Source organism: Serinus canaria, chromosome 4 (assembly GCF_022539315.1).
Source record: "Serinus canaria isolate serCan28SL12 chromosome 4, serCan2020, whole genome shotgun sequence".
Taxonomy (NCBI): domain Eukaryota; kingdom Metazoa; phylum Chordata; class Aves; order Passeriformes; family Fringillidae; genus Serinus; species Serinus canaria.
In genome coordinates, this window is record NC_066317.1 from 69,026,081 (window position 1) to 69,040,535 (window position 14,455).

A 14,455-nucleotide genomic window follows, 5' to 3' on the forward strand; every position below is an offset into this window, starting at 1 on the left:
AACACCTCTCTGCTGCAGAGCTCCTGCTTCTCCCCACGTGCTGAAAAGTCCCAACCACACTCAGATCAGGAGGGAGAGATTTTATTTTCAAGCTGTTTTTCCCCAATTCTTTGCATTTTGCTCCCCTTCTGTGGCTGAGTGACCCTTCTGTGTGCCTGCAGCAGCAGGAATTTGTCTCCTGGATGAAGAGCAGAGTCTCCAAGGGAGCAGCTCTTTGCAGGAGAGGCAGATGGGGAGCAGAAGGCAGCAGCTCCCCCAGGACAGGCTCTTCAATATTTAATGTGACATCAGAGCAGAGCCAAGTGATCCCAGCTCATGCAGCGTTTTGTACAAGGCAAAGAAAGACACAGCCAGGGAAGTGTGAGAGGAAAACACCCCAAAGCCAAAGAGCAAAGTGCTAATTTGTGATTCTAAAGCTTGTACTGCAACAACTCCCTCCCCTCAGCTCTGCCCACAATGTTGATGGTTTGTTCCTTGCAAGCAGAGCTGCAGCCACGAGTGGGATGGCCAAGGTTTGGTCCTTCAATGCTTTAATTAGACAGGAAAACAATTAGAGAAGATGATTCCCTTCTAACATTCACAGAAAATAACCCAGCCCCAGCCCATTATGTCTGTTTAGGTGGTTCTGGAAGCTTGGCAGATGAAAGGAGGACACCCCAGCTGGAACAGGGGCCATAAAGGAGATTCTTGAAGAGATGGGGAGGTGCAACTGCTGCACAGGTATGAATCCTCCATCACTGATTCTCTGGTCAAGGAGCCCCAAGGAGCAGCCACTGCCAGACACAGGCTCAGGTCCTCCAGGAAAAAATCCCACTCAGCATTTCCCCAGTGGAAATTCCAGAGGGAGCTTCTAGGACGGGCTGGGGAAGGCAGGGAGCTGCTCAGGAGATGACAGCAAACAGCTTGCACTGAATTTTGGGGGAACAGACACAACAGAGGTGCTTGAGCCACCCCTGGCTCTGCCCATCAGTGTTCTCATCAGGTAAAAACCCTGCAAAGGGCAGATGCAGAATGCAACAAACAAGAAAAAAAGGTTGGGAAGGAGTGCCGTGAACGTGTGACAGTGATGGTGCAGATGCCTGTGGGACACACTGGGAAACAGGAGCTGCTTTTGGTGATGTGACAGCTCAGGTCCCTTTCTTGTTGCTGAGAACTCCACAAAACCCCCCAAACCAACCCCTGCCCTCTCTCCTCCAAATCTATCCAACCTTGGGGGAACTTCAGGAGTGCCCACAGAGCAGAAGAGTGCAGCAGCAGCAGCTCCTAAAGCAGCCAAATGTCACGAGCAGAAGTCTCTGGGTGCAGCTGGGGATGTGGAATTTTGGGGAAGAACCTACAACTGTACATAAGTGTGGCCATCTCCCCTGGTTCTTTCCAGAGCATCCCAGTTCCCTGGACCATCAGGAAGCTCGTGTTGTGTCCCACAGGGCTGGGGCTCTTCCTGGACCACTTCACCAGCAGCAGCTCTGAACCAAACCAGCTGAATCCCTTTACTCCATCCCCATCCTGCAGCACATCCAGGTGGAGCTTGACATTTATTAAATAACTTCAATGTTGGTGCCAGGCAGTTTGGGGTTGTTGCAGAGCAGTTGTCAGCTCTGCTTCCTAAGCAATCCCAAAAGGGCTGCACTGCTCATTCAGCAAGTTCCACCTTTTCACCACCTTCCCTTCATTTACAGGGACAAACACATCAAATCCCACACACAGCACGTCAAGGACGTCTTCAAAAGCAACAAAATAAAGTCTCAGACCAACAAAACCAGTCAGGTACAAATCCAATTTTAATTGTCAAGCTCACTTCTAGCTCCTACATTCAATGCAAGGATCAAAAACTACAAGTTCCAGAGTAGAATTTTATTCTATCTCCAGTTTCTGATCGTTTTGGCAGCTGTCAAATGGCAACTTCCAAAATCCACTCGTTTCAGCAGCTTTTCCCTACCTTGCAATGCCAGGTGAAGCCCACGGACTCTCCCAACAGCTCTTGACACCTTTCAGACTCAGTTCTTTGGCAACAGTTACACAGAGCATTGTGCGTATATAAAGAGCTTATAATAAAACTTCTTTTACATTCTAATTGTCTGAAACCTTCACAGAAGTATTAAAGTGCTCAATCAACTCTGAACAAACCCTCCTTCCCTAGTCAGCTACTTCCTGGAAACGCCTGCACTTAAGTCAGCAAAACCAGAAGCAAACAAGAAGAGAAAAGGCATGGAAAAAAAAAAAAATAAAATAAATCCTCTGCAGGATGATGAAAACCCCTTCTGAGGCAAGAGGCCTCGAGTCTCACATCTCCCTTCCACCCAAATATTGAGACATAGGTCCAAATGTTCAATCAGTCCAAGCCAGCACAGCTTTCACCCCCACCCCCAAGCTGTGCTGATTTCCCATCAGCTGATTCCCTGACTTCTGTAAGAACAAAAACCCTGCAGAACAGAATCCTACTGATGCTACAAAGAAAACACAAACACCGAAGTCACACCACTGAAGGAAAAGAAAAGATACAAACAAGAGTTGTGGTTGATATTTAACCCTCCCTGCTGCCTGGATCTTCAATTCTCTCTGCCACATTTGACACTATCTGAAATGGATCTTTCAAAAAAGCTTTAAATGGGGACATTTTTGGCCCTTCTAAGTGGGGGATGGAGGGTGCACCTCAAAATTATTTCATGTGGTAAAACCTGCATGCCAGTCCACCCCACTATGGCTCTGTGCCCGAGGAAATCCCACCCAGAGCCTCAAAGAGCACCAAAGCCACGTTCCCTTGGGCACATCCTGTCCTTCCTCCAGCCACAGCCCCCAAAATATCACTTAACCCACCCCCCAAGGTGACTTTTTCCTGCAGAGACACCAGGAATTCACCCACAGGTCACGTGGGTGTTACAGCTTTACTCAGCCAGAGGATGACACCTCTGATTGCAGCTTTGCTTCAATCTTTTGACATCTGTGGGAAAAACATGTTATTTCAGCCTCAGCAGCCCTCTGCACTCCCTGGCTCCAGCAGGTCCTGAACTGCTGCCTGTCACCTGCTCTTTTGCTGTTGACTGAAGATCAGACAGAGTTGTGCCACCTCTGAAATCCTGTCTGCCCCTGTTCCTACACGCAGCCCTTGCTCACAGCTCTGAGTGATCCTGCCACAGAAATGACTCAGAAGCCAGGGAATCTTGGGGAAAGCGGTCAGAAACCACGTTTGGGTTTGTACCTGCTCCTGTCAGACGTGGCAGGAGCTGCTCCTGAGGCTGCTGAAAGCCAAATTCCCTGCCTTGATGCACTGGGGTGGTCACTCTCACCCTGACACTTCTCCCATCAGCTTGGTGCCACATGAAGGTCCTGGTGTTGCTGTCTGTGACATTGTTTTCTTGCTAAGCTGAGGGGTTTCCCCTACAATTCCCCCAAGGATATAAAATCATGGACACAGGAACTCTCACTGCTCTCCTCCAGAGTCTCAATACAAAGGGTTTCGTAAGAAAATGCAAAAATTAGTTCTGCACACAAGTTTGAGAGCTGTGGGCAGCTCCACAAAGATTAAATACCTTCTGATCTTTAGTGCAAACACACCAAATCTGCAGTGGCTTGAGCCTGGCTTAGCATCAGCTTTGCACCCAAAGCCTTCCTCCCTCATGGCTGGGTTGGTCTCCCTCACCACACTGGGATGGGAGGAAAAAACTCTGCATCATTTACTGGGCAAGCAACTGGTAAGAAACATTTCTCTGTGCTGATAAATTAATATTTTTCATTCCTCTTCCTCCCTCATTTCTACTCTTTTGAAAGTTCATCACCGAGGTCCACAATTTTCTGAACATTTTTAGCTGTGACCTGTGATGTGCCAAGCACTGAACTAAAGGGCAGCTTGTTTCACAGTACTCCAAATAAAACTGACCATAGTACAAGCAAAATTAAATAAACTGAAATATAAAAGACAGCAGAAGTTAAGATTCATCCAGAAATATAATATAACATCTGGGGGGAAGGTGTGTGGGGGGGGAACTGGAAATCAGCTACACAACAGAAACAATGAAATGACCAACAAGTATTGATTAGGTGGAAAGAGGAAAACTTTCATTGCATTCTGTACATCAAAATTAAATGAAAAATTCACATGGTGGAGCCTCGAGACAGAATGATGAAGGTCTCAAGCCACAGGAAGGAGAAAGCAAAGGAAACACCTTGAAGAAAGCAACACGTGAACAGAAGCAGTAACTGAGCAGCTTCCAAAGGAATAAAAGTGACCATATCTCAAATGAGAAAAAGCAGCACTGAAGCAGAGAACAAGTATATGGTCAGGACATGGTGGGTAACACTGACTGCACAAAACACTTGTGAATTTGGAAAGAACCAGGCCTATTTGTATATCTATGCAAAATATATACACAACTCCAATATGTATATATGTACACATAGGCACTACTGTACATATGTATATGCAACCTCGACACAACTGCCCTCTGGGTGCAGGCAAAAAATGCTGCAGTTGTGCAAAACCCTACAATTCTGTGTTTGATTACCCAGGAGAAATGGGAGAAAGATCCAAACTAATGCCCAAACAGCTCAAAGCCAGCAGGGGTTTCATCCACAGGGCCATGTGAGCCCAGCCTCTGAATGTTCCCAGCTCATTTACTGGGATTAAAAATCCATCCAAAGCTGTGGGTTGTAGCAGTACACATTGCAACTGTTTCCAAACCCATGCATGTGACAGAACAGCCACCACCTCTGCTGCCATCAGTGGTGCAGCACGAGGCCATCCCACCCAGAAACACCAGTTTGGGAACACTGGGTGCACAGGGAATTGGATTCCAAGGCCAGGCCGGGGCTGTCACTCTATAAAACAAGGGTCTGTTCTTAGTGTTGGGGAAGAAAAGGATGTGGTGCATTAAAAAAATCCCTCCCCACCCTCAAACAAGGGAACCCAGGCCAACTCTGGATGCTCCAACCACGCAGCCAGGCTGATCTTTGGGAGTGTGGAAAGAAGCATTTCCCAGAGAGCTCCTTGGCCTCACAGCTCCAGAGAGCAGCGTCCTCTCCGTCCAAGGCTCCCTTGGTCTGGCCCAGGCCCCGTGGAGCTGTGACAGGAGTGCATGGCCAAGGTCAGAGCACGAAGAAAGGGGTGAAAGGAAGGTGCAGGGATGGTCCCAGGCCTGGCTGGCCCCCAGGGGCTGTCTCTGCTGCTCTGCAGGCTGGGACCCTCAGTACTCTGCATCCATGGCATCCAGGTACTTGGCCTCGATGATCCTGGGGAGCAGGTTGTACCTAGGGCAGAGCACAGACAGCGAGTCAGTCCCTGCTCCTGCAGCGCTTTGCTCTCTGTCCCAAAGCTCCTGGGTGAGACTGGCTGTGACATTCACCCAGTCAGGGGACACAAAGTGGGGACAGCAAAACCAACCAGTCCTGCAAGCAAACACAGCTCTGCAAGAGCCTCCTCCCTCCTTCCAGCTGGGAAGGGACAGAACATCCTCATCCTCACTGGAGGAGTCACTTCCCAGAGCTCTGTCACCACCAAGGGCTCAGGGGGACAGAAATACAGAGGTGAAAAGCCACAACTCCAATCAACACCATCCTGACCTGGTGTGTGGCTTCTCCACGGAGACATGGACAAACTCCACATTTCCATGCAGATGCATGGACAAACACATGTTAAATAAATTACTTCAAAAAAATTTATAAACTTACTTTAAAAACTATTTACGTTTTATTTAAGTTTACTATAAAAAATTTAATTAAAAATTACTTGGTATAAATTTTTTTTAAAATTTGATTTTTTGCAAGAACATCCTCACAAATTAATATCTCTGGGTTAGAAAGGCACTGTGAAGTTGCTCTTGTAAATCTTGTAAATAAATAAAACTATTCACACAAATAAATAAACTTATACACACAAATTTTAAATAAAAACCCAAAAAATATATTTACATCAATAAATAATATTATATACATAATTTTTAAAATAAGAACTAACACAACTTTCATACTACCTTCACGCATTAAAATAAAATTTAAATTAATTTTAAAAAGTGTTTTAAAAATATTTTAAGCTATTTTTTTATAAATAAAATAGTTTGTATTTTATTAATATCATTACTTATTTACTATTATTTCATCTTATTACTATTATAGGGTATTATTTTATTTTATTTTATCATAGGGCATTATTTTATTTTATTATAGGGTATTTTATGAATAAAATAACCTATATACCCTATTATATTTTATTTTCTAAATAAAATACCCTATAATAAAATACAAACTACAACTCAACAACAACCACAATAACAAAAGAAGACAATTTAAAAAAACCCAGTGCACATTTATGTGGCATTTTCCCTTGTTTAACAAGGAAGTGACTCTTCAGCTGTTAAAATTTTAACTCATAAAGCACCAAAAAATCAGTTTCAGATTTCAAGAGCTGTGCAAGAGATCCCAAACATCACTTATTAATGAGAAACACCAGGATCTCCCTAAATAGACCCATCACAGAATAAAATGCTTGAGAGCCCAGGTAAGAGAACTTGGAGAGAAGATTCTTCTGTGGACAACCAAAAACTCTTCATGCCAAAGTTCTGGATCTAGGCCAGGAACTGGGAATAGCCAAGGAGATCAAGTTTTCCTCCACCAGGCTGTTTTCCACTGCAGTCATGGATTTCAGTGGCTTCTCAGTATCTGTCTGAGACCACAGCAGTGATCCCCCACTAATGGCAACACAAATCATCTTTCTCAGGCTGTTGGATGGATGGAAATGTGGCTTTGGGACGTGGCTGAGTTCTGGATGGGACACCAAGCCATGCCTCACTCATTTCTGTTTGATTCTTCAATCTGCCCCCTGGCTACTGTCCCATCTCCTCTTTCTCCCTTCACTTCTTTAAAGAAAACTGGAGAAAATATATTAAATTTCTTCAAATGCCTCATCTGTTTAGAGTGCCAAATCTTTGGGAAAAAGTCATTAGCTCCAGAGCTCATGGATCATGGTGCTGCCTTCTTGGCTGGAGGCCACAGAAACTACATGAAGGCAAAAGAAATCAGAGGAAGCAAAGCCAAGGGCAAATTTCCATGCTGTGCCAGGCAGCAGCATCTTCCCCTTGGCAGCAGGGCTGATGATCCAGCTGCTGGGAAAAAACTGCCCTGGAAAGAGAAATGAGTTAACACACAGGGTATAAACTGACAGCACCTTATTTACTGAAAAGAAGACAAATTTGCATATTAGTATCCAGCTCTGAGTACAAAATCAGGTTTTTGACTGCATTCTCTCCACACTAATTGAGTTTTTTATACCATGTCCAATACCTGAATTTGACTGAGTGTGCCTCACGTTTTCTGTTCTGCACTGAGCTGCAATTCCCACAAGAGCCACTCATCCAGCACTGCTCACAGCTGGAATATTTACCAGCCACTCATCCAGGCATCCCAAGTGCCACCAGTGTGAAGGGCAGGTGAGGCATTACCACCAGAGGAACAATAATTTCTGTGTTTTCCAAGCCTGTTTATCTTTGAAAATCCAGCCCAAATGGCTCTGACATGATCCTGTTGAAAGCCATGGTAGCTCTAACATTTGCTTTTCTTTCAGAAAGGACTGGACCCATCTTAATCAGCCAAGGAAAACACCACAGCAGGTGGTGCAGATCAGCAAATTGGCAGCCCTGGACTTTGGGATCAGAGGCAAAAGCTCTGGGACTGCAAGCTCAAAGTCAAGCAGATATCACTGGTACCTAAAAATAATCAAGTGGATTGGAAACTTGATCTGTTCCTTCCAAGATCTTTTTCTGGCCTCTCATTACATCCAAAGGACTGAGAGCATGAATGATTTAACTGGACAATGATGGGCAGTGGCTGCTAATGAACCCCAAGGAAGAAATTAGTTAAATTTCTTAACAATTCTCTCTCAATTCTCTCTCTCTGTAGGATATTGTGGGGTTCTCCCACCTTTAAACACCTATTTTAAGTTTAAATGTGGCAGTTTCACCCAAGTGATCACTGACAGGGGCATCCAGCAGTGCAGGAGGTCTGGGAGGTCACCACAGCTCTGGGTAAGAGATAAGGATCCCTCTCAGGAAAAGTTTCCAGCTCTGCTGGAAAATCAAACTGCAAAGTGATAAGGAACATTATCAAATACCACCTAGAGGTTTGGACTATGGCTTCTCAGGAAGATCAGGCATCTCACAGGCACTAAAAAGGAGAGGTTTTCCTCCTGGGAAGCTGGAAGAAGAGCACTTGCCAGCCCAGAACTCTCTGCACAACTCCCAGCAGCAGTGAAATCCTGATTTCTCCTCAGGCCTGAGCAGGTGGTAAAAAACCCCTTGTTATTACCCCCTTCCAGGAGCTGGTCAATCTGGAAAATGCAGAAAACCTTCCTGAACCACTCCCACTTCATGCAGTAGCTGAAATTGGAAGGGACCTCTGGAGATCCCCCAGCCCAATCCCCCTGGAGCAGGTGACACAGGAATGTGTCCAGGTGGGTTTGGAATGTCTCCAGAGAGGGAGACTCCAGGGCCTCCCTGGGCAGCTGTTCCCCACCTAAAAAATAAAGAAATTCTTCCTTGTGTTGAGGTGGAACTTCTTGTGGTTTACTTTGTGCCCTTTAGTCCTTGTCCTGTCACTGGGCACTGCTGGAAAGAGCCTGGCACCATCCTGGAGGTATTCATATGGATTGCTGAGATCCCCTCTCACTCTTCTCTTCTCCAGAGTGAACAAGCCCAGCTCCAGCTTCTCCTCTCCTCAGACCTCCAGCAACCCAAGCCTGAAGACACAAGGCACAGGAGGCAGGGAAAAAAGACAGCCAGGCTTCCTACCTGATGGGGATCATCCCTATCATGATGAGGGGGAAGATCATCTTCATGTAAGGCAGGGGTGACATTCCAAAGCCACAGAGGATGAGGAGCTGCAGGACCTGCAGGCCTGTGAAATAGTGGATCTTCCTCTGGGGGACTCTGCGGATGTAATGGGTCGGAGGATAAGCAGTCTGGGAAGAGAAGAGCCACATGTTAGACAGGCAGGGACCTGGACTTGGGACAGCAGAATGGAGCTTTGGGACACCAGGGTTTGAGGGAAGTCATCAATTTATACAATGAACAAATCACCATCAGGGTCCTTAAAAGGTTCAGCAGCTGAACACGGGATTTGTAGGGTTAATTCCAGAAACCACAGCATGGGCAGCAAGACCCGGAGGAGGAGTGGGCACTGAGAGCCTGGAGAGAGCCAGGACACCCCTCAGGGCCAGGACTGCCTCTGGGAACACCTGGAGTGCAATGAAATACCTTGGGAAGTGCAGTAATGAGATTCCCTGAGGAGGACTGGGATTGCCAGGGCTCCCCAGCCAGAGGTGGGAAGGAGAGCAGATGCATCCAGGTGTTGTTCCTGTCCATGGCTCCTCCACCTGACACCCAGCTCCTCATCATTTTATAGCCTTGCAAGGCTCCAGGCTTGCCCCTGGTGCTCCCATCTCTTGGCTGAACCCCTCTAGGGGTTCAGGAGATGAGGGAAATGTGGGAAGAAGCTGTGCTCACACTGCAGGAGTTTTTCTCAGCTCCTATAAGCCACCCATTTTTGAGAAAAAGGGGGAAAAAATGACATTAATAGGCTAAATATGGTGGTTTCTTTTGACAGTTCCTTGCTCATGTCTGAGCACAGGCTTTGACTCACTGTCTATACATCAATGAGTGACTGTCTGCTGGCACCAGCACAGCCTCAGTGGCTTTCAGATTGTGCCATGACTCATTAAAAGGTTTCCACAAAAAGGAGTTTTCCATATTTGAGAACACTTTTTAATTTTGCCTGCCAAAACCTGGAAAATTCCACACATAATTCCTACTGAAGCCAGAAGTAATAAGTCACATACATCAGTAGCTGTTCAAAAATTGACATGACATGACAAATGTAATCTTTACCCCAATTTCACAGGTTTGACCTCTGGGGTGTAATATTGGAGATCAAGACAGATTAGCAGAGATGCAGAGCCAAATGTTGGGCTTATTTAGCCCTTGACCCTTGTTATATAAGAGAAGGTGAGCTGGAGATTGCTCCAGGTACCACCTACACTCCCAAACAACACATTTTAGCACCTGTAACAGAGACAGGTTTAAAAAAACATCTTCCAGGTTTGCTTTCAGCCCACATCACAGAGGTTTCAATAACACAAGTAATTTCATTTTGAGTTTAAAATCCCATCTTGCTGTATTTCACACAAAATGAAAGTATAAAACAGCACCAAAAAAATACCTGCCTGAAGCTTTGTTGAGGAAATCAAAGACCATAATTTCCTGATGTTGTGCTTATTATATTTTGTATTATTATTTTTTTAAATGCATGTACTCTGCAGATGACACTACTGAATTTGCAGGGATTCCCAACGAGGGGAGAGGAATGGTGAGGAGGACTCCATCTCATAGAAGGCTAATAATTATTTTATAATACTATATTATTCTATATTATATTGCATTACATCTAAACTGAATCTGCCAAGCACTCAACTCTGCACACACTGCACAGAATCTTGTGTCACACACACAGGCTTGGCCCTGGAAACAAAACCCCATCACTCTGGGTAAACAATGTCCACATTGCATTCTACTTTGGCACAAACACAGGCACAGCAAATGATAGGAATTGTTTTTCCTTTCTCTGAGGTTCAGAAAATGTGAAACCCAGAAATATTCTTGGGGGAAATTGTGCCTTGCTTTTCTCTGGGAAGAGAAATGTGATGACACAACACGACAGCACGGTGGGGGTTTAAAACTCCACCCAAAAAAACCTTCACAAAAAAATCCCACACTGAGAGTTTGAACAGCTGGCTTGCAAACACAACTGCAGGTACCTGTTCCTTGAGCAGCAGAGCCACCCTTTCAAAGAGCTGGTTGCCATCGATGGAGGTGAGGGCGATGTAGAGGAAGAGGCCGAAGAGCACCGGCTTCGGGATCCACTGCAGGGGGAACGGGAGCAGCAGCAGCGACAGCCCCACCAGAAAATTGGCCATCAGACTTGTCAGCCGGGTCTCCTTCACACTCACAATCCTGGCAGCAGGAAAACAGGGGTTGGGAGATGGGAGAACAGCCCAAGATCCTTATTTATCCCAGTGGTTGCACACGTGCCACCAGGGAAAGGGAAACTCATCCCCACCACTGAAATCAGCACTTCTGGCCCCGTGCTGACACTGAGGAGGCAGAGCCTGGCTGGAGCCAGGCCAGGCACTTAATCCTCAGCTCAAACAGAGCAGCTGGAAAAGTGCCAAATTCCCCTTCTGTAAAGCTCTACAGATCCTATCCTGAACTAAACTGCCCTCGAAACTGATTCTGTTTAGCACAATGCAGAAAAGAAAAAAAACAAACCAGCCAAGAATCCTCTTTCTGGTCAGTAATCCTTCCCTTGCTTTACCCTGGGCAACTGGCTTCTCTCTCAAAGGAAACTCATTGACTTCTCCAGGATATAAGGAACATCTTGGAGGGAAAAAAAACAAAAAAAACAAAAAAACAAACAGAAAGTCAGCAGTCTCCTCCTGAGAGCGAGTCAGCATTTCTGATGGATATGAGGATCTCCCTGTTTACATGGAAGGGAATGCTGAGAGCACCACACAGGGATTCTATCCTGCTGTGGGCAACTGCCTATTACCATGCTAAACATGTCATTAATTAATGCAAATTTTCCAGAGCTGACAGGCCACAAATTGAGCTTTTTTGAGGGGAAGACTGACAGGGAAGCAGGCAGCAGCTTTAGCAACCTGCTTGAGGGGAGGCTGCTGTGTTAGCTGGGCACTTCAGCTAAACCTGTGAGCATCTCCTCCCAGTCTGAAAAAAATCACCAGGAACAATAGGAGGAAAGGAAACCCACACCTGTCAAGACTACTTACAAGGCAAGAAAAAGAGGATTCCTATTTTTTTTTTTCTTTTTAGAAGATAAATCCAACAATTCAGTGGATCAGCCAGTGAATAAATCCCCCTGTTATGAGGGAAAATTTTTGTCCATAGGCTGTTTTGGTGTCATTTAGTGACCTCATTCCCTGGATGAGACCCCTCAAATTCTGAATTAACCCTGTACACAAATTTCTCTGAGGATTAACAGCAAAGATCTATCAGAACACATTTCCCTCCTTTGCACATGCACTGCTGGGACTTCTTTATCCCTTCTGTCCTGAAGAAGATTGAATAATTGCAATATTAAGTTGGAGAGTTTTGCTAAGAAGTAAGGTCAGGTTGAACTTCAAACCTGTTTATACCTTCAAGGAGCAAAAGGGGATGAAGGAGCCTTCAACACTTGTATTTGGAGAGGGAGGGAAAGGGGGACAGCCCAAAACTTGTTCTGAGGATTTGGATAACAAGGCAGAATTAACAGCAGCAGTCATGAGACCTAAGGAGCAACAGGTACCACAAACAGCACACAAAATCCTGAGAACAACACTGGAATTCTTCTGTGAGCAGTGGGGCAGGTCCTACAAACAATCCAGGATTACCAGGACAGGATGCACAGAGGTGTTAACCTTTAAGTAACCTTCCAACAGGTTTAAACCACAGCTTTTCTCCTTCCAAAGAGATTTTTTTGATTCTCTTGCAAGTCTCCTACTCCAAGGGGTCCCTGCCAGTGCCTGGAGAAGCTGAGGGAGAGCAGAGTGCTCCATTCTTGCCAGCTCTGGTGGAACTGGGACATCACCTAAATGGACAAAGTTTGGCATCTTTCCCACTGCCTCCAGGTCTGGATCACCACAGAAGTGCTGGAGATGAACAAAGCCAAGCAGCTTCAAGGGCAACTGAAGTGCTGTGCCAGGGGAATTCCAGTCTGGCCACTCCAGAGCTGCCAGAACCACCACGAGCCTCCATGGTGGCTCAGAGAAGCAGGAGTTTAAGGATGCACTGATTTCACCTCATCCAGGTTCAGCAACAGTTCCTCCAGCACCAGGACAGCCACAGAGGAAGAATTCCTGCTGTTTCACTCAGAAATCTCTCCTCCTGCTGAGGAGGCTCCTGCCCTGCAAGCACACACAAGTCTGCAAGGGAAGCCATGCAAGTGGAAGAGCTCAGGAACAAGAAGAGCTATAAAATCACATTTCCATCAGATGCAAGGCTGCAAGAACAGGCTCAGAGTGCCAGCCCTTGGGTAAGAGATTTCTGAAGTTCATGGAATTTTCTGCAGCCATCTCTTAGGGGTGCAGCAATCACAGCACTGTGTTTGATCACAGGCAAGATGCACTGCAATTGCTGCCAGCTCCTGCTAATGCCATTTATTAGTTTGGAATATTTTATCAGAACATAGCTAAAATTGCTCATAATTGGCCAAACATGGTATTTTAAAAACTGATGTTCCCAGCCTTAGATTGGTCTTCTGCTAATTCCAGCACCTCATTTCCAGAATAAGAACATCACAGTCACATTAAGTCAACAGAGGAATCCTTGATTTCCATGTGTTCAGAATCTGGTTTGGCCCTTGAGGAAACAGTTCCAGAAAGTCTGTGCTGTGATGGAAATCAAGTAATTAATGGAGATTAAAGAGCATAATCCAGGCTCATTTTCCCCAAATCCTCTAAGTATGGCTAGCATGGGATTAGCCATTCCTGAACTTCTCCAAGTAAGCAGCAAGAGCCTGTTTGCAGATTGCCACAGGAAACTGAAATTGTTTCTCTACAGGGGAGAAGAAAATTTTGCTTTCAGTGTGACAGATCTTTATCCTTGTTTATATCATCATCCTGTGGGAGCTTTGATTTGAGTGCAGGGAAGGAGCCTGCCAAGGGAGACAGAGTTGATTTTCTAATTGAGCTTCATTTCTTTTTCAGCAGAGCTGGCTAAGAGGGAAAAAAAAAAGAAAAGGAAAGGAAAAAAAAAAAAAAAAAAGATGACTACATTGCTTGGAGCCTCCTGTTCTAGCCCCAGTGCTTTGCAGAGAACAAAAAGCTTAGGTCTCAAAGGGAGTTCAAAGCACTAGGAAACCCTCATACCTATTTCACTCCCAAAATGCAGCTCCCAGCACCAATTTGCCTCCAGCAGAGCAGAGCTGTGCCATGAAGGAACACCCTCAGGGAGATCAGGGCAGCCCCCAGCCCTTCCAGGATAATCCCTGGAGCTGTATCTAGGTCAGAGTGGCCAAAAAAGCCTCTCTGGTGCTTTTTTTGGGGGCAGCTGGGTGAAGGAGGAGAGGAGAAGTGCAGGAATTAGTCCTTAGTTCAGGCAGGGGACTTGAGCTGGTCACAGCAAAGCCAGAATACAGAACCATGACAGTGGAAAAACAGGAAAAAGAGGCACTTGGATATTCAAAGTGACAACAGGAGACAAAGGAGGGAGGTTTGGCACATGGGTTTCAGAGTGTGAGTTCTGCATCTCTCAAAGCAACAGAGAGTGGAGGTATCCTAGAGCAGATCATGGACACAAGAAGCAAGGCCATGGATTAAAACCCTACAGAACTCAAATTTCAAAGTTGATTTTTTTTCTTTAAATAGGGTTTAGCATTTATCAAGAGAGATACAACTATGGAAACAAACAATACCAACATATCC

The 14,455-nt window shown here is 45.6% G+C and overlaps 1 protein-coding gene across 6 annotated transcripts in view; it reads right to left on the reverse strand.

Moving 5' to 3' along the window:
- Positions 1-1,763: 1,763 nt before the first annotated feature.
- The window catches only part of SLC4A11 (solute carrier family 4 member 11), a 97,751-nt gene continuing 85,059 nt past the window's right edge, over positions 1,764-14,455 (reverse strand). For all 6 annotated transcript variants that reach the window (XM_018923162.3, XM_050974179.1, XM_009098158.4 and 3 more), the window contains 3 exons: positions 10,796-10,991; positions 8,775-8,944; positions 1,764-5,244 (listed from right to left, as the gene is read on the reverse strand). In XM_018923162.3, coding sequence (XP_018778707.1) covers positions 5,181-5,244; positions 8,775-8,944; positions 10,796-10,991 — 430 coding nt within the window. In that variant the 3' untranslated portion in view covers positions 1,764-5,180. The remainder of the gene's footprint in view (positions 5,245-8,774; positions 8,945-10,795; positions 10,992-14,455) is intronic.